This window comes from Podarcis tiliguerta, assembly GCF_965153285.1.
Source record: "Podarcis tiliguerta genome assembly, chromosome: 2".
NCBI classification, from domain to species: Eukaryota; Metazoa; Chordata; class Lepidosauria; order Squamata; family Lacertidae; genus Podarcis; species Podarcis tiliguerta.
In genome coordinates, this window is record NC_139535.1 from 11,515,591 (window position 1) to 11,541,275 (window position 25,685).

Here is a 25,685-nt window from a genome sequence, read left to right on the forward strand (position 1 = left end):
TTTGCTTCAGGATGAGAACAGAAATCGCGTGGCGGCAGCGGGAGGCCCCATTAGCTAAAGTGGTGCTTCAGGTTAAGAAGAGTTTCAGGTTAAGAACGGACCTCCGGAACGAATTAAGTACGTAACCAGAGGTACCACTGTATTCTTTTCTCTCCCAAATCGATAATGAGGGAAGAATGAAGGAAAATCCTCAGTTCATAGAAATCCTGGAGTGCCACTGCCATGTGCCCCTCACATTCTGAGACTAAAATTTTATATATATATATATATATATATATATACACACATACACACACACATACACAGTCATACCTCATGTTACGTCCACTTCAAGTTACCGGAAGTACCAGAAAGGGTTACTTTCGGGTTTCGCTGCTTGCGCAGAAACGCAAAACGACATCATGCGCAGAACCGGCGTATCGCAACCCGCGCGTGCGCAGACGTGCCACTGCGGGTTGCGCTCTTTTCATGTTGCGAACAGACCTCCGGAACGGATTCCGTTCGCAACCAGAGGTACCACTGTATACGACTGAAATGAAAAACACACACCCACACCCTCTTTTCCTGAAAGTAGACTGAGGTGACACACAAACTTCAAAAGCACACCACGCACAAATCACTACACAATCTCGTTTAGGATCTGCACTCCGAAACGGACGCCTGCCGTGTCCCGAGCTCAGCTTTTGCGCGGCTTCCCTGCCGTGTGGGTTCTCTCGTGAGCAGTAAGGGTGGAACTCTGGTTGAAGCTTTTCATGCAGTGCGAGCACTTGTAGGGCTTCTCCCCGGTGTGGATCCTCTCGTGCCGAATCAGGTGTGCCTTGTGGCTGAAGCTCCTGCCGCAGACCAGGCAGGTGTAGGGCTTCTCTCCCGTGTGGCTTCTCTTGTGTCTGTTAAGGTTCGACTTCCCGCTGAAGCTCTTCCCGCAGGCCGTGCAGGTGTACTGCTTGACTCCCGAGTGGCTCCTCTGGTGGCCAATCAGGTCCGTCCGGTGCTTGAAGCTCTCGCCGCAGTTGGAGCACTTGTAGGGCTTTCCCCCCGTGTGGATCTTCTCGTGGCGGAGGAGGTGGGCCTTGTGGCAGAAGCCTTTCCCGCACACCGAGCAGAGGTACGGCTTCTCGCCGGTGTGGCTCCTCTCGTGCCTGGTGAGGTTGGACCTCCCGCTGAAGCCTTTCCCGCAGACAGCGCACGCGTACGGCTTGTCGCCCGTGTGGGTCCTCTCGTGGATGACGTAGTCGGAGCGGTGGTTGAAGCCCTTCCCGCAAGCCGGGCACTCGTACGGCTTCTCGCCCGTGTGGCTCCTCTCGTGCGCGGCGAGCTTGGCGCTCTGGCCGAAGCTCCTCTCGCAGTGCGAGCATTTGTAGGGCTTCTCCGTGTGGGTCCTCTCGTGGGAGGTGAGGGTGGAGCTCTGGCCGAAGCTCTTCGGGCACCGCGAGCATTTGTAGGGCTTCTCGCCCGTGTGGATCCTCTCGTGGCGGGTCATGTGCGCTTTGTGGCTGAAGCCCCTGCCGCAGGCGGAGCAGGCGTACGGCTTCTCTCCCGTGTGGCTCCTCTGGTGCCGGTTGAGGTTGGACCTCCCGCTGAAGCTCTTCCCGCAGAACGAGCAGATGTGGGGCTTCTCCCCCGTGTGGGTTCTCCAGTGAGCGAGGAGGTAAGACCTCACGTTGAAGCCCTTCCCGCAGAGCGAGCACTTGTGGGGCTTCTCCCCCGTGTGGGTTCTCTCGTGAGCGAGGAGGTACGAGCGCCCGTTGAAGGTTTTCCCGCAGTGGGAGCAGGCGTACGGTTTCTCTCCTGCGTGGCCTCGCTCCTGGGAGAGGAAGTATTTTCTCCAGACGAAGGCCTTCCCGTAGCTGGAGCATTTGTAGGGCTTCTTGCAAACTCTCTTCCCTGCCTGGCTTCCTTGCTGCCTTTCTGCTCTGTTCTGACTGGCTCTCCGGAAAACACTCCCTCTGGCCGCCGTCAACGATGCCCTCGTGGGCTCCGTGGGCTTCATGCTCCCAGGCAGAAAATCCTCCTCTTCTTTGGCACCACCATTGCCTGTCAGAAGCAACAGGGAAATCAGGACACCGCACATCAATTCCTGCGCAATGATCGTTCATTTGCCAGTGTGGGCCAGTGTGGTGTAGTGGTTAAGAGCGGTAGCCTCGTAATCTGGGGAACCGGGTTCGCGTCTCCGCTCCTCCACATGCAGCTGCTGGGTGACCTTGGGCCAGTCACACTTCTTTGAAGTCTCTCAGCCCCACTCACCTCACAGCGTGTTTGTTGTGGGGGAGGAAGGGAAAGGAGATTGTGAGCCGCTTTGAGACTCCTGAAGGGGAGTGAAAGGCGGGATATCAAATCCAAAATCCAAACTCTTCTGCTTCATGTATTGATTACAAGTTCCTGGCAGGGACTGGCAAGATGCTGACAAGTGTGTGTCAGCGGAAATGGGGCTGGAGTTTGACTCGAGAGCTGGGGCCAGTGACTTGTGGTGAACTATTCCGGTCAGGAAGGGACGAGGGTGGCGCTGTGGGTTCAGAGGTTCAGCGGTTCGAATACCCGTGACGGCGTGCGCTCCCGTTCCTCGGTCCCTGCTCCAGCCAACCTAGCAGTTCGAATGCACCTCAAAGTGCAAGTAGATAAATAGCTACTGCTCAGGCGGGAAGGTAAATGGCTTTTCCATGCACTGCTCTGGTTCGCCAGAAGCGGCTTAGTCATACAGTGGTGCCCCGCAAGACGAATGCCTCGCAAGACGGAAAACCCGCAAGACGAAAGGGTTTTCCGTTTTTCAATGCGCTTCGCAGGACGAATTTCCCTATGGGCTTGCTTCGCAAGACGAAAATGTCTTGCGAGTCTTGAGATTTTTTTCCGCTCCCCACCTTTTTTCTAAGCTGCTAAACCGCTAATAGCCTTTTAGCAGCTAAACCGCTAATCCCTTAAGCCTTTAAAAGCCGCTTATAGCCGCTAAACCGCTAATAGCGCTAATCCGCTAATAGGGTTGCTTCGCAAGACGAAAAAACTGCTAGACGAAGAGACTCGTGGAACGAATTAATTTCGTCTTGCGAGGCACCACTGTACTGGCCACGATTCGCAAGCTGTACGCCAGCTCCCTCGACCAATAAAGCGAGATGAGCACCGCAACCCCAGAGTCGGTCACAACTGGACTTAATGGTCAGGTGTCCCTTTACCTTTACTATTCCGGTCAGGAGGCAAGAGTCAGAGGCAGGGGAAGTTTCAGAGCTGGAGTGTGGAACCCAGGATGGATTGGAAGAAGAGGAAGAGGCAGGTCAGGAGGCAAGTGATGAGGCAGGTGCTTTCCCACCTTCTCCAGCACCACTGTCTCCCAGAACCAAAAGGGGATTGAACAGGGATGAGCAGAGGACATTTCCATGCAGGCACAGTCTCCAGGTGCGTGCATACAGCCCAGCAGGGAAAAGTATATTCTAGGCATCTAGTACAGTGGTGCCCCGCAAGACGAATGCCTCGCAAGACGGAAAACCCGCTAGACGAAAGGGTTTTCCGTTTTGGAGGTGCTTCGCAGGACGAATTTCTCTATGGGCTTGCTTCGCAAGACGAAAATATCTTGCGATTTCTGGGGTTTTTTTCCCGCTCCCCACCCCCTTTTTCTAAGGCACTAAGCTGCTAATAGCCTTTTAGCAGCTAATACGCTAATCCCTAATGGGCTTGCTTCGCAAGACGAAAAAAACGCTAGACGAAGAGACTCACGGAACGGATTCTTTTCGTCTTGCGAGGCACCACTGTATTGTGATGTTTAGGTGCCGTCTGAAGACATTTTTGTTTTAAGATGGGTTTCCCTGAAGGATGACTCAGTTAGCTATGGAATAATACCATACCCGATTAAAACTATTTTGTTGTTTTTAGAATTTGTGAGGATGGCTTTATTGTTTTTATAGTTTTTTGGGTCTTTTTATGTGTTCGTGTTTGGGTCTTGTACACCATTTTGATGGCTTTGGAAGTGCTCCAAGAATTCGTTACATCATCACTGAATCCCTCACCTGGCTGGACTCCTGAGACAGCCGCACTTCTCTGAGATGCCTGGAGACTGGAGAGCCAGGGCTCCTCCTCTGGTTCCACCTTTATTATCACACCAGTAAATCCTGGAGGAGCAGAAGGAGAAGATCAGGTGTTGAAATTCTGGCTCAAGGACTGCCAAAGTGTGTCTGTGGGGGGGAGGGCTGCATATGTTGCTGGACTCCAACTCCCATCAGCCTCAGCTAGCATGGCCAACAGTTAGGAATGATGGGAGTTGTAGTCTTAACTGCATCTGGAGGGCACCCTCTGGACTCCCCCAGTCATAACTTGATAGGGGCAGAGGTATTGGCACTGACTCAGGCAGTAGTCTATCACCATCATGCTTAGGTGCAACTGACAGCCTTATTAATCAATAGCCAGATTTGCCTGATCCCCTTTTAAAAGCCAGCTCAGTTGGCAGCCATCACATCTTAAGGGCTGTGAACTTCATAATTTGTGCTCTGTGAAGAAGGGCCTCCTCATTTTGTCCACCCTGAGTCTCCCACCACTCTGCTTCTTAGTATTGCGAGAGGAGATGTGGGGGTCATCTCACAGCCAGACTCTTCCCTCTCTTGGGAAGGCCTCACCTTCCTCACAGCCTTGATGATCTGACTCCCAGGGCTCCTCCTCTTCTTCTTCCACCTTCACAGTCACCGTAGGAAGCCCTGAGGGAGGAAAGAGATCTAAGAGGATCTCCGGAAAGACACATCTTCCGGACAACCTCGTCTTAATCATATTCTTTCTTTTAAGGATTGAATCCTGCACTTCAGCCGAAAATAGGACCTTGGGTTTGTGTTCCATAAGACATGGCACAAAAGGAAATGGGATTGAGAGGGAGGAGGAAAAAAGGCAATCTTGGGCAACAATTATTATAAGACACATACCACCAGGTGGTTCTGCTGTTGCGGGCTGCCTGTGTTTCCCTCTAAGACACAGCCTTGCATTCAGACTGTCTCTTCCTTCACAGGGCAGCCGGTTCTGTTCCTCTTTAGCCAGGCTGATTAATATTCTACAGCACGGGTGTCAAACACAAGGCCCGCGGGCCGAATCCGGCCCGCCAGACCTCATCATGTGGCCCGTGTAGCTGCCGCCAGCCACCAGCCTTCACCTTTTATTCTCGCTTTTTTTTTTTTTTACACAAGAAAGCCGCCTCTTCAGCGCATGCGCGGCAGTCTACAAGCCAGAGAACGTCTGCCCTCTAGTGGCGCCGGCCGTTCTACACAGGAAACCTCCACTTTACGTGCATTCAGGAAACCTCCACTTGTTTTTATATTGAGCGCATGCCATCCTGTGATGTGACAGATCCAACGGCTGCCTGAACCCTTCTCTCCTGTACTGTAAGTACATATGATGTATAGCCCTACAGATACAACCGGCCCTTTGAGGGTGACCAAACTGCTGATGCGGCCCCCCGATGAATTTGAGTTTGACACCCCTGTTCTACAGCCTTTAAATATGTTTGTGGGAGTGGCTTATTGTTTTGTTTTAACTTTTTGTTTTGTGCTTCCACCCAGTATTTTCATCTTTTGAAGTGCTCCAAAATCTTTGGATGTAGAGCGGTGTATAACGATACAATACGATAATCTTTATTGTCATTGTCCCATACAGAACAACGAAATTGAAAAAAATCGACATCTACATTTAATTGATTGATTGAGTAATGTGAGGGGAGACGAGGTGGCCAGCTCAGCAGACAAGCTTACTTTGGAATCACAGACACAATGGGGCTGCAGACACGAAGAACGCTATGGGGCATTCTCCTGGCTTCTAGAACATTCCAAGACTACAGAACCACTGGCGGGGGTGTGTGTGTTCGTTTCTGCCCCTGTGCTATCCTCCTCTCTAAGGATCAAAGCTACACATCAATGCCAAAGCCAGCCTTTATTAAGGTTTTCTTCCCACAACGTTCAAATCTTGGGTGTTTCAAGGTTGGGGAGAATGTGCGGAACCTGGGGATGATCGACAGAAAAGAGGTGTGCCGCAGATTCAGAGTAAGTCACTGGGAGAGGGAGGGGAGAAGGCAGCAGGGCAAGCGCAACGGCAGAGCAAATCCGGTGTTTCTGTGGGTCCACAAAGCACCAACCCCCCTGCCACCTCACCCTACAACACACTTGCTGAGGTGCTGGTGTTGTGGGTCCAGCCCACTTGGAGAGCTGCTTCTGGTCACCTGTGAATCCACCCCTCACCTGAGCAGGAAGCCCCAACAGCCTTGTCTTCCTCCATGCCTCCACTATCAGGTTCGTCTTCTTCCATCTTTACCATTACTTCAGGGAATCCTGATAAATACAGGGAAGGCAACAGGTGAGTGCCAGCTAGTTTTCTGTGGAAAAATTCCTCTCACCTCCCTCAGTACACAACAGCTTTCAAATGAGGTGGCTTCTCCATTACCTCACCAGTGGTGTGGCCTGGAGCCTCATTTTCTTCCCTTCTTTATTTTGTGCTACAGAACCCAAGCCGCCTCTCCTCCTCACTAAAATCCAGGAATCCCACTCGGGCTTGAAAACTGAAATTTCTGCTAAAGTGCAGAAGACGCCGACGTAATCACGTAGGGAATAATGCAAAATGCACCAGAGGGGTGTTCATTTCAATCCCCACGTGTACCTCCAAAGTTTGTGAAGGGTCTCGTGGGAAGCCCCACAGCCTGCTGGCTACGCATATGGAGTTGTTGTGGGGTGGGGTGGGCCTCGATCCACAAGAGCTTAAGCCACAATAAATCCTTCAGCGTTCCAGGAGCCACAAAACCCTTTGTTGTTTATTGCTGCCAGAGATGAAGATGGCCACCCCACTGGAATGCTGGGAAACCAGGAAGAGGCCTGCCCACAGATGATGGGAAAATTAGGGTTGCCATACATCTGGAATTTCCCGGACATAGCTGGAATACAGCAGTTGGAAGCAGAAATCACTGAAATGGCTGGGGAAATCCGGACATATGTCAAAACTCTAGATTTTGCCAAATTTCATTTTTGAGCTTTTGCACAACTTTGGCCGAAAAGAATACAGTGGTACCTCGGGTTACATACGCTTCAGGTTACACACTCTGCTAACCCAGAAATAGTGCTTCAGGTTAAGAACTTTGCTTCAGGATGAGAACAGAAATCGTGCTCCGGCGGCGCAGCAGCAGCAGGAGACCCCATTAGCTAAAGTGGTGCTTCAGGTTAAGAACAGTTTCAGGTTAAGAACAGACCTCCGGAACGAATTAAGTATTTTACCCGAGGTACCACTGTAATAAAAAACAACCTCAACAACTTTGCCAAAAAAAGGTCCGTATGTTCACTTTCTGAAATACAGTGGTACCTCAGTTTTTGAATCTGGAAGACTGCTCAAGTTCTGAAACATTCAAAAACAAAAAACTCAACAGCTAGGCCTCAGGATCTTGCACTCAGTGGAAGCCGTGTGGCATGTTTGACTTCCGAGGTGTGTGTTCGAAAACTGAAGCATTTACTTCCGGGTTTACGGCATTCGAAAACCGAAATGTTTGTCAACGGAGACGTTCAGAAACCGAGGTACCACAAAATGGCAACCCTAGCTAAATGGGTCCCAGTTTCTCGATTAGATCTTTCACCTGACTGGGCAATTGGGGAAGTGCTTTTTTCTTCAGAAGTCTGATGATTCAGGGCCCATGGTTCCTCCTCTTCCTTTATCCTCACGTCAGGGAACTCTGATCAAGAGAAAAACGTCAGAAGGTGAGGCACAGGAGGATGGTTCAATCATGAGTGGCAGGCAGTTTGTCTGCCTCCTCCCATTCTGAGCTGCCCACATATTAAGATCTGTATGAGAGGAAGGTCTGCTAGTGGCCCACACACCTAATGACACTTGTGGGATGGAGTCGCATGCGCAGGGCTCTCTCTTGCCATTGGAGCACCAACCCCTCTGAGGCACACCTCATCACAACATTGCTGTCGTTTCATGAGCCGGTGAAGATGCATCTCTGTTCGCAGGATTTTGGGGTGGGTGAGATGAAGCCCCTGAATTTCTGTCGCTGCTGGTGGTTTTATTGTAAGCGGATTCTGTATTTTGTTTTTTTCCTACACTGTTTCAATCCTATGGTTTAAAAATGTTTTGCTTTGGGTGGTATAACATTCCTTGCCCTGGGACTTTTGGGCGAAAGGCAGATTATAAAGTAAACGTATTAGGTCCAGTCGTGACCGACTCTGGGGTTGCGGCGCTCATCTCGCTTTTTTGGCCGAGGGAGCCGGCGTCTACCTTCCAGGTCATGTGGCCAGCATGACTAAGCTGCTTCTGGCGAACCAGAGCAGCGCACGGAAACGCCGTTTACCTTCCCGCCGGAGCGGTACCTATTTATCTACTTGCACTGGCGTGCTTTTGAACTGCTAGGTTGGCAGGAGCAGGGACTGAGCAACGGGAGTTCACTCCGTCGCAGGGATTCGAACCACCGATCTTCTGATCGGCAAGTCCTAGGCTCTGTGGTTTAACCCACAGCGCCACCCGCATCCCTATCAGATGGATACCAGCTGCCAATGGAGCTCTACAATAGCTTTTGATCAAACAGCCACAGGATTACTCTGGTAAAATGATTTTAAGCAGAAGCATTGTAACAAATCCCCGAACAACTGGTCTATTGGTCTATAAGGACACATTCTCTGTGCACCTGTCTCTCACCTGAGTGGGCAGCTGAGGAAGTCTTGCCATTCTCCATTCCTATAATTCACTGTACCGTCTCTTGTTCTGTCAGATCAGGAGCTTCTGAGTAGGAGAAAGATGGGGGGGGGGGGGCACGACAGTGCTGAGGAGAGAGATTTCGACCTCTGCAAGCTGCAGGAAGGAATACAGCTGGTTTCTATACAAGAACGCAAGAACATAAAAGAGCCAGCTGGATCAGACCAACAGTCCAGTATTCTGCTATGGTACGCCAATTGTGGAATGACTTTCCCAAATATTATCAGACTTTTCACATGCTGCTGTTTTTAATTATTACTACCAGTCTATTTACTAAAGCCCTGAGTTGTTTTTAAAACGTTTAGTGCTGGATGTTTTCCAATTTGTTTGGGGTTTTTTTTTAGTTAGTAATGTGATTTCAATATATGTTGCATTTTAATTTGACTAGCTGCCTTTTATGCTAACATGATCGTTTTCTTTGTATTTTTATGTTGTGAACCGCCCCGAGATTTACCGACGAAGGGCAGTGTAAAAATTCAATTAAAAAATAAATGAAAGAAAAGATAGAGGGGAGAATGTTTAAATTAATAGGTGGTGAGAACTTGAAAGGTGTTTTTTTTAATAATTTTCACCCAGAAGAGAGATAAAAGATTGCAGACGTGCGCAGAAGAGAAAAACAGAAATGATGGAAAATGAGATAAGGTGGACATTTCAGTGGGTGGGAGAGTCCCATGGACTGCAAGAAGATCAAACCTATCCATTCTTAAGGAAATCAGCCCTGAGTGCTCACTGGAAGGACAGATCCTGAAGCTGAGGCTCCAATACTTTGGCCACCTCGTGAGAAGAGAAGACTCCCTGGAAAAGACCCTGATGTTGGGAAAGATGGAGGGCACAAGGAGAAGGGGACGACAGAGGACGAGATGGTGGGACAGTGTTCTGGAAGCTGCCAGTCTGAGTTTGACCAAACTGCGGGAGGCAGTGAAAGACAGAAGTGTCTGGCGTGCTCTGGTCCATGGAGTCATGAAGAGTCGGACACGACTAAAGGACAAAATTTACTTATTAGGTCTCTAATCTTGCTCTCCTGCAAGAAGCTCAAGGCGGGCGACATTGCACCCTCGCCCCCAATTTCTCCTCTCAACAACCCTGCAAGGGTTTATGAAATAAAAGAAGGGGCTGTCCAAAGGCTGACTTCATGCCTTGAGTGGGAATTTGAATCTAGGTCTCCTCGCTCCTAATTCAGCCCTCTAACCACTACAGGACACCGTTTTACAATTGTGTGGCACCTTTGCTTAGGGGAGGCGTTGCACTTACGCTTAGGCTCGCTTCCCTGGCGGAAAGGATCCTCAGTCTCTCTGCTCTCCCGTTGCTGGCTTGAAAGGCACCCTCACCAGGAATCCTTCAAGAAGCGGGATCCTCAACCGATCCCTCTCTTTTCTCTTTCTCTCGCGTTTGCGCCAGGAATCCCTACTGCGTCTCCTCGATCACCACCACCGTCTCCTGCGCGCTTGTCTTTTTTATTTTATTTCTATTTCCCTTTCTCCTCCACCACCAGATCGCTCAATGGGGAGAGCTGGCGGCTTTGCTCTTTGTTTTCCGCTTCCCACCATGTGATCGAAGGAAAGCCGAGAGGAGGGGAGGGGGACACACACAGAAAACCCTCTTGCAAGGCAAACCTCAATCCTCCCCCTTGGCTACCTGAGCGCATGGATGGAGCGAGGGTGGATGCGCTTGGCAATTGATTCCTTGGGGCTGCTTGAATTCATTGCCGGGGGGGGGGGGGACGGACGGGGGCGGCTTTGCAATTTTGTTTGTTTGGTAAAACCCACCACCAATCATATATGCAGGCTTACTCTGAAGTAAGTGGAATGGGAGTGGTGGACTCTCCTTCTTTGGAGGCTTTTAACCAGAGGTTGGATGGATGCTTGAGTTGAGATTCCTGCATTGGACTAGATGACCCTTGGGTTCCCTTCCGACTTTATAATTCTATTATTCTATGATTCTAACTCCGTGGTTCTAAACCAGGGGTAGGTAAATTAAGGCCCGGGGGCCGGATCCGGCCCAATCACCTCCTAAATCCGGCCCTCGGACGGTCCAGGAATCAGCCTGTTTTTACATGAGTAGAGTGTGTCCTTTTATTTAAAATGCATCTCTGGGTTATTTGTGGGGCATAGGAATTCATTCTTATTTTCCCCCCAAAATATAGTCCGGCCCCCCACAAGGTCTGAGAGATAGTGGACCGGCCCCCTGCTCAAAAAGTTTGCTGACCCCTGTTCTAAACTCTGGAGTTGACGGTTTGCTCCCAGGCAAATGCACAGGGCTGGGTTTCACGGCTGCCCGCGCCCCGAATCTTTTGCGCGCTTACTCGAGAGTAAGCCATTGAACTCGGTGAGTCTTTGTAGTAAAAGCACGCAGGATTGAGTTGCTGATCTTTTTGCCCCCGCCCCTTTCTGCTCCCTTCCTTGGCTCTTGCGCAAAGGTGACTTAGAGAGCCACCTGCTCTCATTCATCCAGCCTAACTTTGGCAAATATATGTAGAATATATGTATTTGGAAACTAAGGCGCAGAGGATGCTGATGACTGGGCTGCTGTCCGTTCAAATTATATTTTAATTGCTGGTTTTAGATATACTGTGATGCATTTTAAGTATTGTTTTTAACCAGTTTGTTGTTATTCTGTATTTTATAACTGATGTTGTAAGCCACCTTGAATCCTGACTTGGCAGGATAAAAATAGATTAAATAGAAAATAGATTTTAAAAAAAGAGAGAGGCAGTGGGGTCGAATCCAGGCTGGCTTTGAGCTTCTTGGAGAATGAACCCTGTTATTTTCTGCCTTCTGCACTTCACAACTGCATTTTGCTTTGTACCTGGTAACTGATGCCCATTATTTGTTGTTTGCATTGTTCCATGTTATTCCTCTATATCACAGAATCATAGCATTGTAAAGTTTGAAGGGACCCTGTGGATCATCTAGTCCAACCCCCTGCAATGCAGGAATATGCAGCTGTCCCAGACAGGGATCGAAATTGTAAACTTGGCACTATCAGCACCATGCTTTAATCAACTGAGCTATCCATATGTATCCATATATTATATAAGGGAGCAGGTGATGCTGTGGTCTAAACCACTGGTCCTCTTGGGCTTGCTGATCAGAAGGTCGGTGGTTCGAATCCACACAATGGGGTGAGCTCCTGTTGCTCTGTCCCAGTTTCTGCCAACCTAGCAGTTCGAACGCACACCAGTACAAGTAGATAAATAGATACCGCTGCGGCGGGAAGGTAAACGGTATTTCTGTGCGCTCTGGTTTCCATCATGGCGTCCCATTGCGCCAGAAGCGGTTTAGTCAAGCTGGCCACACGAACCAGAAATCTGTCTGTGGAAAAATGCCGGCTCCCTCAGCCTGAAAATGAGATGAGTGCTGCAACCCCACAATCTCCTTTGACTGGACTTAACCGTCCAGGGGTTCTTTACCTTTTCACTTTACCTATTATATGCTTTTACAGTGGTATCTTGGGTTAAGAACTTTATTCGTTCTGGAGGTCTGTTCTTAACCTGAAACTGTTCTTAAACTGAAGCACCACTTTAGCTAATGGGGCCTCCCGCCGCCGCCGCTCAATTTCTGTTCTCATCCTGAAGCAAAGTTCTTAACCTGAGGTACAATTTCTGGGTTAGCGGAGTCTGTAACCTGAAGCATCTGTAACCTGAAGCGTCTGTAACCCGAGGTACCACTGTATTGTTGATCCTTTGGTTTCTAACTGCTATTATAGATGTAATGATTTTTTTAAAAAATGCAATTATTTTCAATATGTAATACTTAAAAAATATGTTTTTAATGGACTTGTGAAATCGCTTTGAGATGCAATATAGGAAGCAGCCCATAAATGAAACAAATGGATGGATAAAACGTATGTTTTAAAAAAATCATTAATTGCTTCAGGACCCACCCTCACCCATCTTCCCCCCTCCCAATGTCTCAACAAATGAAACTGATTTGTAAAAATGTTACATGGAAAAAATACGAGACCTTACACGTACTTCTGTAAAACAAGAAAATCTTTAATAAAAAAAAGAACAAACAAAAATTTAATTGCTTCAGGATATTTCATGGGAAGCCCCTCGTAACTGAAATAAATGCATGTGTGCCTAGCATGAGCCTTGCCGCTGAGAGGCACTCCGTCTGAGGACATCGCACAGAAGATGGATTTGCACTGCCAGGGATCTGGTTTGGCCTCAGTCACATGGCGGGAAGCGGAAAAGCAGGCAGGAGAAGGAGAAACGGTGCAACATCAAAAGGGGCACTTCCAAAACATCAGCCCGCATAATAATAATATATATATATATATAAAAACCCTCCTGGAAGGCATAAAGCCGAGAAGAGCAGGAACTGCAGATGTAGGAAGGAGGAAGAAAGAGAGAAAGGGGAGGGAGGGGGAAACAGAAAAGAGGGACCGGCTGAGCAGGGATTAAGCTGAGCAGGGAGTGATCTGCTGGTGAGAGAGGGAAAAGGGGGTGAAGTGTGGTGGACGGGGGGGGGGGGGGAGGGGGAGGAGAGATCCACATATCTAGACACCCCCAATATTGTAAATTTGTGCATTGGAAAAATAATTTTCTGAGGCTTCTGTCTCAAAGGGGAAAAGGATTTTAAATGTCCTCCTCTGCATTTATATTTTTTCCACTTTGGACTAGACTAGAGGCACATTGTGGTAGATGTGTGGTGTGGTGTGTGTGTGTGTGTATTATGCCCGAGCCCATGCTCTAAGGCAGGGGTTGCCAACCCTGAAGAAACCTTGACTGGTGTTCATTTTTTTTAAGTTGGCGCTAGACAGCACATCAACTAAAGAATGAAAAGCGCTTTGCACATGCACAGAGGCCTATGTATAGCTGCTTGCTCTATATATCCTTGGCCTGAGCCCCCCCCCCCCCCAAAATGCGGGAACTGAAGACCTGTGAGCTCAGGCTCCAGTGAAGCCCTGCGGTCTGCCTCCTTAACTGCTCCCAACTGCCATGGTTCAAAAAACCAACATCCTTGGAATAGAATCCCTGACCGTTGTTTTCACCTTTCCTCATGGACTCAAGCTTGACTCATCACCTGTTGCAAGGTCCCTGTTACAATACGACCACCTCACTTTCCTCACCGTCCATTTGGGTTGACACTTTTATATCTATGGGAGGGCACAGTCCTGTGTAACCTTGTCACTTTTCCAGGTCTCGCAGGAGCATCGTCCCCACCTCTGAGGGAAGCGGAAGCAGCAATGGACACACAGCTGCCTCAGGTACGGGGGGGGGGCGGGTCTGGGGCTGGGTGTGGGGTACCTGGGAGAGGGGCAACTCCTGTATTGAGATTGCTCAGGGCCCAGATTCCTCTGTTCTGGCTGAGTTTGAGAGGGGGGTTGCCATCGTTCAGCTTCAGCATCCGGGAAGCAAAATTCCTTGGCAAATTCCAAAGCATCTCTTACAGTCAAAGGGATGCAGAAGTAGGACTGGCCTCAGGTTTGCCTAGGATGGGACAGCAATTGGTACCTGCTTCCTGCAAAATCAATCAATCAATGTTGACTTGATTTATTGCTCAAGACCACAGCAAAGTGTTGTTCGTTTTCTGGAAGCTGGAGATCATGTAACAGAAGTTTGAAATAAGAGCGGGAAATAAAAGCCCCAATTTAAATCTCAGGCTAAAGTAAAGGTAAAGTTCCAGATCATTAGTTCCAGTCGTGGCCGACTCTGGGGTTGCGGCGCTCATCTCGCTTTATTGGCTGAGGGAGCCGGCGTACATCTTCCGGGTCATGTGGCCAGCATGACTAAGCCGCTTCTGGAGAACCAGAGCAGCGCACGGAAACGCCGTTTACCTTCCCGCCAGAGCGGTACCTATTTTTCTACTTGCACTTTGACGTGCTTTCAAACTGCTAGGTTGGCAGGAGCAGGGACCGAGCAACAGGAGCTCATCCTGTCGCAGGGATTCGAACTGCTGACCTTATGACCGGCAAGCCCTAGGCTCTGTGGTTTAACCCACAGCGCTATCCGTGTCCCAAAAATCTCAGGATAGGGCTGAGCTAAATGTGCTTTGGGCAGTTCATAGACAGATTCTTGTGCTGGATTTTGGGGTGTGTTGCAATAGCAGCCAAAGCATACACACACCCCATGCCAAATAAAGGACCGTGGGGCAGAGGGAAGGGGTTTCAAAATGTTTGGTACGTTTCTGCCCTGAGGGTAACTTTGGGAGACAGGGTGATATTAGGACAATGACATTAAGGAGTTAATCCCACCTTCCCCCAGCACTGCCATCCTGATCCAAATTGGCAGCTGCAGGCAACAACACTCATTTTTTAAAAATTGTAGGAGACCCAGTTGTAGGTCTGCCATGCTATTCTGATATCTACTTGAATGCTCAGTGGCCTCAAAAAACCCCACGGTCTGTCTTCTTCTTAAGCTTAGTTTACAGGGTTGTTGTAAGGATTACAGAGGAAATGGGTGAAACCAAACTAAGTCAATCTTGAGGGTACAAGTCAGCGAATTCATCCATCGATATCAGTCAGTCTCCTCTGAGTGTGACTAACAGTGGATATTGGCCATTGGACATAGATTGCCTGGCTGTTTTTATTTAGGCAATTTATAAGCTGCCCTTCTGCAAAAGGACTTTCAGTGTGGTGTACAATTTAAAGCAAAAGTCACAAAAATCTCGAAAACCAACCAACACTTGTTGCTTCCAGACAGCCTGTTTAGTAAGCATGCCTCCTGATCTGTTTGCAAGATTAGACAACGTGGGCTATTTAATGAGCATTCCCCATCAAAGCAAGTGTAATCCCACACTTTCCTGTATTTTCCCCATCCTTTTCCTTATTACAAAACATCTGTTCTTTTGGGCGAAGCCAGGTCTTTCTGCAGGACCTGCCAATCAACTACAATTGCGCAATCTGAATTTACCAGTACCTTGGAAGTCGAACGGAATTTGTTCCGGAAGTCCGTTCGACTTCCAAAACGTTTGGAAACCAAAGTGTGGCTTCTGATTGGCTGCAGGAAGCTCCTGCAGCCAATTGGAAGCCGCTGAAGCCGTGCCGGACGTTTGGCTTCTGAAAATCGTTCGAAAACCGGAACACTCACTTCTGGGTTTCAATCGTTCGGGAGCCGATTTGTTCAGGAGCCAAGGCATTTGAGATCCAAGGTACGACTGTATGTGATTGGATCCCATGTACAAATAGCAGCCACCCAGAATAAGGTTACTAGATGTCCCCGTTTCCCGGGGACAGTCCCCAGATTTACAAATTTTGTCAGTTTCCTGACAAAATCCATCTTATTTAGTAGGAAGTTGAAAAGTGTCCCCGGATTCATTGAGAAAAATCTGGTAACCTTAGCCCAGAAGCATCCCAAGTCTTAGTTATCTGTAGCAACAGGGAACTTAGTATTTGCATCACACTTTTTCCTAAATGTTGCTATTTCCTTTCTTTCCAGAGCTGTGTGGCTTTTGAGGATGTGGCTGTGTATTTCACAGAGTGTGAGTGGGCTCTATTGGACATACATGAAAAGGCTTTGTACCGGGACGTCATGCAGGAAAATTATGGGCATGTTGCCTCTTTAGGTAAGTGCCCTTTTTCTCAACTTTTGATAAGAAATGTAATTCTCTTCCCTCCCCTCCACCCCTTTCATTCAGAAATTCATTTCAACACACACTTCTGATGGTGTGGGACTTGCTCTAGGAGAGAGGTACTCATATCTTGCAGCATAGAAAGCAAATTATTATAATGTGTCTGGTATTAGTACAGTGGTACCTCAGGTTACATACGCTTCAGGTTACATACGCTTCAGGTTACAGACTCCGCTAACCCAGAAATAGTGCCTCAGGTTAAGAACTTTGCTTCAGGATGAGAACAGAAATTGTGCAGCAGCGGCGCAGCGGCAGCAGGAGGCCCCATTAGCTAAAGTGGTACTTCAGGTTAAGAACAGTTTCACGATAAGAACAGACCTCCAGAACAAATTAAGTTCTTAACCTGAGGTACCACTGTACTCAGTTCCTAACACTGAAAATATATCTTTTGGGGGTGGATGAGCTCTTAGTTGCTTTTTTTTTACTTTTACTTTTCTTATTTGCATTTGTTAATGTTTTGAAATTCAATCAAAACAATTTGGGGGGGAAACACATAAAAGACAATCATTAAAATAATAAACTGTAATATAAAAAATATCTACTAAGATACAGTTCATAAAAAACAATAGAAGCTTTATATACAGGCTCGTTGAGTGAACTTGCCCTGTGCTGACTTCAAATCCTTAGTTCCCCGCAATTTCTTCTTCTTTATTTTTTCGTCAGTTTTTATATGGAAGTATTTGGTAGCCCGTTCAGTCATGCCAAAATTGGTGTTATATGTTCTGACTATCATGCTCTGGGCAGCCCCACATATTACTCGAGTTTCTTCTGTTCCCGGGACAGGTTTTCGAGTTGTCAAACCCAACTTGATCTCCCAGCTTGAGCAAGAAGAAGACCCTTGGATCCCAGACCAGCCAATTGTGGAGGAAAAGGAGATCATTTTGGAGCCTGACACAGGTGGGGAAGCTGAGACACCACCCCAATACACATTGAATCCAGTATAAAGGGACCCCTGACTGTTAGGTCCAGTCGCGGATGACTCTGGGGTTGCGGTGCTCATCTCGCTTTATTGGCCGAGGGAGCTGGCGTACAACTTCCGGGTCATGTGGCCAGCATAACTAAGCCGCCTCTGGCGAACCAGAGCAGCGCACGGAAACGCCGTTTACCTTCCCGCCGGAGTGGTACCTATTTATCTACTTGCACTTTGACGTGCTTTCGAACTGCTAGGTTGGCAGGAGCAGGGACCGAGCAACAGGAGCTCAACTGCCAACCTTCTGATCGGCAAGCCCTAGGCTCTGTGGTTTAGACCACAGCGCCACCCACGTCCCTGAATCCAGTATACATTTGGCTAAACTCTGGAACACAATTTTGGGTTCTGCTCCTGTCTAGAGTGATGAAATGTCCCTCTTAACCATACTCTTTCTCACATATTTCCTGTGAACCAGAGATTCCTGATGTGATAATAAAGCTGGAAGAAGAAGAAGAAGAAGAGGGGGAGCAGCTTTGGGTTCTGGACCACCAGTGGCAAAAGTCCTTCCCAGGTACTGCCAGATCAGGTGAGGGGTGGAAATTAGGACCAAGAGGATGGCCAGACGGCACGTTGCTTTAACAAGATACAAATAATAAAGAGGATGCAAGATGAACAAACAGGGACGCGGGTAGCTCTGTGGGCTAAACCACAGAGCCTAGGACTTGCCGATCAGAAGATTGGCGGTTCGAATCCCCGCGACAGGGTGAGCTCCCGTTGCTCGGTCCCTGCTCCTGCCAACCTAGCAGTTCCAAAGCACGTCAAAGTGCAAGTAGATAAATAGGTACTGCGTCGGCAGGAAGGTAAACGGCGTTTCCGTGCACTGCTCTGGTTCACCAGAAGTGGCTTAGTCTTGCTGGCCACGTGACCCGGAAGCTGTATGCCAGCTCCCTCGGCCAATAAAGCGAGATGAGCGCCGCAACCCCAGAGTCGGTCACGACTAGACCTAATGGTCAGGGGTCTCTTTACCTTTAAGATGAACAAACACCTATGAAAACCAATAATAATAATAATAATGCAACCACAATAAGCAATATCCTAAAAAATAATAAAATAGTGAGCGTTAAAAAACAAAAATAAATCCTGGAGGACCACAAATAGTTATGGTAAGATAGAATCATAGAGTTGGAAGAGACCACAAGGGCCATCGAGTCCAACCCCCTGCCAAGCAGATAGCAATTGCATCCATCCTCCAAAGGCCAAATTGGAAAGTTTTGATGACCTTCTGCTACAGCGTTGAGAAGGGGGAAGATGAACTTCCCTAGGCAGCTTACAACCAGATTACAAATCAGGGGACTGATCTGATAAGTCAAATGATAAGTAACTCTTGAACAAGACTCTTGCGTTGCAGGGGGGCTTGACTAGATTGTTAGGATATTTCCGTTCCACCTTAAAAGGGAGCAGGATGTTTGTGTCACAGCCTGCGTATTTCCTGTTTCACAGGATGTTTCTGTTGTGTCTTTGCTTTCGTCTCTCTCTCTCTATGCCGGAACACTGAAGCAGGCAGTCATGTTTTTCTTTGTTCTGATCAACGCAGAAATAAACTTGTAAATAATGCTCTCCTGAGTGCATCTTTCGCTGTGCATTATCTGCTGATAGAGCGTGCATCGGTTCTGGAATGTGGCAAGCTATTTCTGGAGCTCGTGTCGCTAATTGCTGATACTGCGTGTCTACAGGAGATCAATGGACGTCCGGAGACGACGTGGAGTCATGATGGACTTTGTCTCCCTGGCAATATCCCAACATAGATGACCCTCAGGGTCCCTTCCAACTCTACAGTTCTGTTATGATTTTCTAGTTGTGCTCTACATCTGAGGTAGGCTGTTGGAATATGCACCCGAACACTTCGTTTTACCTCTCCTTTCCCTACCCCCTTTGATTCAGGATTTCCCGACCTCGTGATAAAGCAGGAACAGGAAGAGGAGCCATGCGTCCCGGAACACCCAGGAGCTGACAAAAATGCGCATGCTGCTGCAGATCAGTCAGGTGTGGTAACAGTTCATCTGATTTGGGTTCACCACCAAGTCTCCATGATCTTTAATTTCAAAGGGTTCATGTGGGCATTTCTCCCCAGGGCCCTCGCTCCTGTTCTGCAGGTGCACAAGGCGATCATGGGAACCTAGCAAGCTTCTCCCTGATCCTAACTCAGATCGGCTCAGTATTTTCTCCTTGGACCAGCAGTAGTTCTCCAGGGCCACAGCCTGGGTTCTTTTTCAGACCTATTGGGGATGACTGGGACTGTACCTGAGAACTTTCTGCATAAAGATTGGGATGGTACAGTCCCTTTCGCCAGTGGCGTAGCGTGGGTTGTCAGCACCCGGGGCAAGGCAAGTAACTTGCGCCCCCTAACCCGTGGATTTTAGCAGGGGGCAGAGAGCTGCGAGTGCGAGCGCCCCCCCCAGATGTTGCGGCCGGTGCGGCCGGCCCCCCCTGCACCCCCCACGCTACGCCACTGCCTTTCGCACCAGGCCCTGCTGGGTCCTTGCAACCTGGAACTGTCCAGATGTTTCAGCCCCTGCCAGCACGACTGTCCAGACTGGAGCTTGGCCTAGGAACCAAACCTGATCTAAAAGTCACGGCCGCCAGACTTTTATATGCACAAAAATGGAAGGGCACATCATTACTAAACAATGTAAGAATGGCTGTTAAAACTGACAGACTTAGCTGAGATGGCGAAGCTGATGTCTTTGATCAGAGAAAAGGCACTTAAAAAAAATAAATTAGAAATTTCAACACAATAATTTTAACAAAAATACATCATCCACATTGGTTCCCCCCTCCATTTTCCTCCCCCCACTAAACAAAAAGCCCAACCTCCCCCCACCCCCACTTCCCTCAACTCCTTTAGATTTAGGTTTCTCAACACATCTTTCTGTCTGCATGTTATAAAATTGTAAAGATCCTCAAATTATCTATCTATATATTACAATAAAGAGTTTGTGAATGTTTATTCAAAACCTGCCACAGAGTCCAGTTCATTTTGTTGCTTCTTCAAATATTTCATAAAAGGTTCCCATTCATCTTTAAAATCACAGTTATCCTTGTCACGTAGTCTGTGTGTCAGTTTTGCCAATTCCGCATAGTCCATCAGTTTTTCTTGCCACCGTTCTTTCATCGGAATTTCCTCATTCTTCCATCCTTGTGCTATTAAGACTCTTGCTGCCGTTGTTGCGTACAGAGAGAAAAGGCACTTTTGTTAAAGATTGGAAACGCCTCTTAGACTTTTTGTGTGAAAAAGACAATGAGGATTGAATATAATGTTTGTTTATAGAAAGTGGCTTTGTTGGGTCTTATATTGGATTGGACAAAGTGAATATTGTTTTTACATAGCGGACGGATGAAGAATAAGAAGTTCTTTATTTTCTATATCTTATTCTCCTATCTTTCTCTTTTACCCTCTTTTCTACTTTTTAAATTTTCTTTCTTTTTCTTTCTCTCCCCCACCCCTTTTGTGATTTTACTGTATCTAGATAAAAGTCTTGGTTTGTTTTTTAAAAAGGGGGACAATAATAAGTTTTGTATTTTTCTCTGTAAGCCTTAATAAAATTTATTTTTTAAAAATAAAAGTCTTAAAAAATTATAATACCTTCTCTGATCTCCTTCCTCCTAAACAGGATTTCCTGGTATTATAATAAAGCTGGAACTGAAAGGAGAGACCTGGGCCCAAGATTTCCAAGAAACTGAGGAAAGGGCAACTGTTTCAGGTGAGGCAAACCACAGTGCCAACAGCAGGAAACAGGAAGAACCTTGGCAGGAAGCTAGTCTCCACTTGCCAGATAAAAGGACGGTGCCTGGGACACGAATAAAAGGCTAAAGCAGGGGTAGGCAACCTAAGGCCCAGGGGCCGGATGCGGCCCAATCGCCTTCTCAATCCAGCTTGCGGACGGTCCAGGAATCAGCATGTTTTTACATGAGTAGAATGTGTCCTTTTATTTAAAATGCACCTCTGTGTTATTTGTGGGGCCTGCCTGGTGTTTTTACATGAGGAGAATGTGTGCTTTTATTTAAAATGCATCTCTGGGTTATTTGTGGGGCATAGGAATTCGTTCATATTTTTTCCCCAAAATATAGTCCAACCCTCACACAAGGTCTGATGGACAGTGGACCGGCTCCCTGCTGAAAAAGTTTGAGCTAAAGTGACATACCATCCTTGTGCCATTTCCCTTTTGGGTGCCAGGGCCCTGAGGCAGAGAGGGGAGAAGATCTGCTATGCCCTTTTATTGTTATTATTATTTCTTTGTTTATTAAATTTTCATGCAACCCTTCATCGCGTACACATGCGCGAGCGGCGAAACCCGGAAATAACCCGTTCTGTTACTTCTGGGTCGCCGCGGGACATATCCTGAAAAGATTTAACCCGAAGCGTCTTTAACCCAAGGTATGACTGTATAATGAAGGTGCCAGGTGAGCCTCCCTGGGGAGAGAATTCCACCTCCTTTTTGTCTTGGAAGCTCCAGTCAAACTGGTTCTCTCTAAAGATCTGCTCATAAGGTGTAGAAAAGCTGTACAGAAAGGATATCCATAACCATCCCTGTTTGGTCAGGTTTGGGGCTTTTGCTTTCAGCTGGAACTCGCCAGAACTTGGTTCTGGCTTCTCTCAGTTGGGCACCATTGCCATTATAAGTAAACAAGGGAGGTGTTCATGATGAGTTCCGGTACCTCTTTTACTATAAAAATAGTACTGGTCTGGTTGTCCCTTATGGAAGCCAAATTACCGTATTTTTTGCGCTATAAGACTCACTTTTCCCCTCTTAAAAAGTAAGGGGAAATGTGTGTGCGTCTTATGGAGCGCATGCAGGCTGCGCAGCTATCCCAGAAGCCAGAACAGCAAGAGGGATTGCTGCTTTCACTGCGTAGCGATCCCTCTTGCTGTTCTGGCTTCTGAGATTCAGAATATTTTTTTTCTTGTTTTCCTCCTCCAAAAACTAGGTGCGTCTTGTGGTCTGGTGCGTCTTATAGAGCGAAAAATACGGTACATATCTTTATCAAGTAAACAAAACAGTGAATTTCCACACGTTTTGGTTGATGACTTCTTTCCTCAGGAGACAAACTAAGGCAACATATCTCTTACTGCTATCACAATTCTCTGTTTATCCGAACAGGCAATGGGTACATGAAAGAGGAAGGCTACTTCCCACCAGAAAGCACTCATCAAGTGGCAACGGATGAGACACTCTTGGGAACTGCCAAGGAGAGAATCTTCCAGTATCCAAAGAAGGCCGAGGTCTCTGTGAAAGAAGGCCAAGCAGAGAGGCACCAAGGAAATGCCTCTGGAAAGAGAGTGGGAAAGACTTTATCTCATGGGGGAAGCGGCATCAATGAAACCAAACTCCAGAAGAGAATCCATAAGTCTGGGAGAATGCTTAAAAAAGGAGAGGAACCATATAAATACCTAGATGACGATAAGAGATCTGGTTGGAGATATTACCTGATGACCCATGGGAAGAGCCACGCAGGAGAGAAACTATATACATGCTTAGTCTGTGGGAAAAGATTCTTTCGGAGATCCCATCTTATTCGACACAAGCTAAATCATACAGGGGAGAAACCATATACGTGTTCAGTCTGCGGGAAAAGCTTCAATCAAAGATCCCATCTTATTAGCCATGAAAGGACCCATACAGGGGAAAAACCGTACCCATGCTCTGTCTGTGGTAAAAACCTGAGTCGTAAGGCACTCCTTATAAGACATGAGAGAATTCATACGGGAGAGAAGCCTTACAAGTGCTCTGAGTGTGGTAAAAGCTTCTGTCAGAGCTCTGGGCTTGTTGCGCACAAGATCACCCACACAGGAGAGAAACCATACACGTGTTCAGTCTGTGGGAAAAGCTTTAGTCGCAAAGCAAGCCTTATCAGACATGAGAGAATTCATATGGGAGAAAAACCATATACATGTCCAGTCTGTGGTAAAAACTTCAGCCAGTGCTCCGGCCTCCTTCAGCATGAAAGAATTCATACAGGAGAGATCCCGTATAAGTGTTCTATCTGCGGGAAAAGTTTCAGTCGTAAAGACTGCCTTTTGGGACACAAGGGAACCCATACGGGAGAAAAACCATATTCGTGCTCTATCTGTGGGAAAAGCTTCAACTGGAAAAGTTACCTGGCTGTCCATGAGAGAAGCCATAAGGAAGAAAAGTCCTATATATGTGCAATCTGTGGGAAAAGCTTCAACCAAAGATCCAATCTTCTTAGCCATGAAAAAACTCATACACAAGAAAAAACGTACACGTGCTCTATCTGTGGTAAAAGCTTCATTCACAAAGTAAGCCTTATTAGACATGAACGAGTCCATACTGGAGAGACACCCTATAAATGTTCGGTATGTGGGAAAGGTTGCAGCGGGAGAACTAATCTTATTTCACACGAAAGAACTCACACGGAAGAAAGGCCTTATGCCTGCTCATTCTGTGGTAAAAGTTTCAAGCAAAGATCCAACCTCACGAGCCACGAAAGAATTCACACTGGAGAAACTCCCTTTATGTGCTCAGTCTGCGGTAAAAGCTTCAGCTGTAAAGCAAATCTTCTTGGACACATGAGAACGCACACAGGGGAGAAACCGTATTCGTGCTCAGTTTGTGGGAAAAGCTTTGGTAATAAATCACAAGTGGTCATACACGAGAGGATTCATACAGGGGAAAAACCATACACCTGCTCAGTCTGTGGGAAAAGATTCAAACACAGAACGAGCTACACCGAACACCAAAAAATCCACACGCAGGAGAAACCGTACACATGCTCAGTCTGTAGCAGAAGCTTCAGTCGTAAGGAGCACCTGATTATTCATGGGAGAATCCACACCGGAGAGAAGCCATATTCGTGCTCAGTCTGTGAGAAGAGTTTCAAGCAAAAGTCAAGCCTTACTTCACATGAGAGAAGCCACACAGGAGAGAAACCACATACATGCTCAGTCTGCGGTAAAAGTTTCAATCGACGATCAAACCTTATTCACCATGAGAGAATTCACACGGGAGAAAAACCACACCAATGCACCGTCTGTGATAAAAGTTTCCGGAGTAAAGCATACCTGAGGAGACATGAGAAAATCCATGCGAGATAAGGCAGTATGGGAGGTGGGGCGGCGATATGGGGAGTGAAAATTGAAGTTGGTAAAAGATGGTTAAAGAGAAAGAAATTATATATATATATGTAACTCTAAACCACAGGATAGCACTATAGGAATGAGTCTGTGTGGCCGGCAAAAAGCGTTTGGAAAATTACACTTCTGGTTTTGTTTGTTATTTCTGCCCACAGTTACTTAATTTGTCCAAGGCAAGAACTGTTAGCTCTTAACTATGTCCTTAGCATAATATTAACTATGGTTTTTAGGGAGATATGCCAAGATCATAAACCACAGTTTGGTCAGCTTATTTCCCTGAACCAGTTAAGATTAACCACAGTTTACTTGGGTTCAAATTTTACCTCAGCTGAAAATGGAAGGAAAGCTTCTCAGATTCTCCTTGTGGCTGCTCCGGAGGAGAGGGGTGGGGGAAAGCAGTGAGCCCCAAAGTTTGTGCACGTAACACTAAACTATAGTTTGGCATTATGTGTGACACAGGCCAGTGAATATAAGAGCCCCAGCTGTGGCAAAAATATCAGTCGCATCCTGCCTCTTTGGCAACAACTTGGAGCATTAGCTCTGGAGCAAATACAAAAAAATGTCAAGGTTTGCAACAAATCTCATAACCGTATCTCATGTTCCATAAATCTCATTTATCTCAAAACCGTATCTCATGTTCCATAAATAAAAAGCAAATGTTAGGACAAAGTATGAAGAGGAAAAATCAGGATGCAGAAAAAGGCATATGCTGAAATGATACATACCATATTAAATAATGAAATTTCCCCCAAAGAGATCTGCAGTACTGTGCCTACAGTGTAATTGTACATACATTTCAGGACTGATAATATTTGTGGTCCATGAACTGTTCCATAACAGCAAAATTTCTATTTGATGTATGCACCCTTCTAATAACAAATCCTGCTTCTTGCCCTGTTTATTAACACTGAATTCTCGAAGCTTTTTATTTTAGCTATAAAATATTCTGATGTAGGGTTTATAAAACAGCATTGTTTTGTTTTACTTTGACTAAATCTATCTTGGAGTCTCTTATGTAACTTATTAAATAAAGTGTTTGACAATTATGTGTTTTGTGATCCAGCCACTGTAGAATAGATTCATAGAATTGTAGAGTTGGAAGGGACCCGAGGGTCATCTAGTCCAACCCCCTGCAATGCAGGAATCTTGACTGAAGAATCTATGACAGAGGGTCATCCAACCTCTGCTTAAGAACCTCCAAGGAAGGAGAGCCCACCACCTCCTGAGGGAGACAGTTCCACTGTTGAACTGTCAGAAAGTTCTTCCTGGCATTTAGTTGGAATCTCCTTTCTTGCTCCTTGAATCTATTGGTTTGCAGGAGAAAATAAGCTAGCTCCATCTTCCAGTGACAGCCCTTTTAATC

At 47.0% G+C, this 25,685-nt stretch overlaps 2 protein-coding genes across 6 annotated transcripts; one reads left to right on the forward strand and one right to left on the reverse strand.

The window, feature by feature from the left end:
- Positions 1-406: 406 nt before the first annotated feature.
- LOC310670468 (uncharacterized protein) lies at positions 407-8,134 on the reverse strand. Of its 2 annotated transcripts, none has more exons than XM_083425873.1 (5): positions 7,571-8,134; positions 6,195-6,284; positions 4,596-4,673; positions 3,993-4,094; positions 407-2,034 (listed from the first exon to the last, which is right to left on the reverse strand). In XM_083425873.1, the coding sequence occupies exons 2-5, from the start codon at positions 6,268-6,270 to the stop codon at positions 677-679; spliced, it is 1,614 nt and encodes a 537-aa protein (XP_083281999.1). In that variant the 5' UTR covers positions 6,271-6,284; positions 7,571-8,134; the 3' UTR covers positions 407-676. The 2 variants fall into 2 exon arrangements, with proteins under 2 accessions (XP_083281999.1, XP_083281998.1); XM_083425872.1 differs by lacking the exon at positions 7,571-8,134 and adding an exon at positions 6,702-6,985 and having other exon boundaries at positions 6,195-6,497.
- LOC310670176 (uncharacterized protein) lies at positions 5,657-25,368 on the forward strand. Of its 4 annotated transcripts, none has more exons than XM_083424989.1 (9): positions 5,657-5,999; positions 13,829-13,896; positions 16,067-16,193; positions 17,043-17,156; positions 17,645-17,755; positions 19,111-19,212; positions 20,841-20,930; positions 22,329-24,520; positions 24,706-25,368. In XM_083424989.1, exons 2-8 carry the CDS (start codon positions 13,876-13,878, stop codon positions 24,281-24,283), a joined length of 2,520 nt encoding a protein of 839 aa, XP_083281115.1. In that variant the 5' UTR covers positions 5,657-5,999; positions 13,829-13,875; the 3' UTR covers positions 24,284-24,520; positions 24,706-25,368. The 4 variants fall into 4 exon arrangements, with proteins under 4 accessions (XP_083281115.1, XP_083281116.1, XP_083281114.1 ...); XM_083424990.1 differs by lacking the exon at positions 5,657-5,999 and adding an exon at positions 12,880-13,113 and having other exon boundaries at positions 17,645-17,740; XM_083424988.1 differs by lacking the exon at positions 5,657-5,999 and adding an exon at positions 12,892-13,113.
- Positions 25,369-25,685: the final 317 nt, after the last annotated feature.

What these genes read in the sequence shown, in the direction of transcription:
- LOC310670468 (XM_083425873.1), bottom strand. Translation starts at nt 6,270, where the DNA reads ATGGTAAAGATGGAAGAAGACGAACCTGATAGTGGAGGCATGGAGGAA. An exon ending in TCATCAAGGCTGTGAGGAAG is followed by an intron (nt 4,095 to 4,595) that starts GTGAGGCCTTCC and finishes CTGCTCCTCCAG; the next exon opens with GATTTACTGGTGTGATAATA. An exon ending in TGTCTCAGGAGTCCAGCCAG is followed by an intron (nt 2,035 to 3,992) that starts GTGAGGGATTCA and finishes TGCTTCTGACAG; the next exon opens with GCAATGGTGGTGCCAAAGAA.
- LOC310670176 (XM_083424989.1), top strand. Translation starts at nt 13,876, where the DNA reads ATGGACACACAGCTGCCTCAG. An exon ending in TGGGCATGTTGCCTCTTTAG is followed by an intron (nt 16,194 to 17,042) that starts GTAAGTGCCCTT and finishes TTCCCGGGACAG; the next exon opens with GTTTTCGAGTTGTCAAACCC. An exon ending in CATTTTGGAGCCTGACACAG is followed by an intron (nt 17,157 to 17,644) that starts GTGGGGAAGCTG and finishes CCTGTGAACCAG; the next exon opens with AGATTCCTGATGTGATAATA.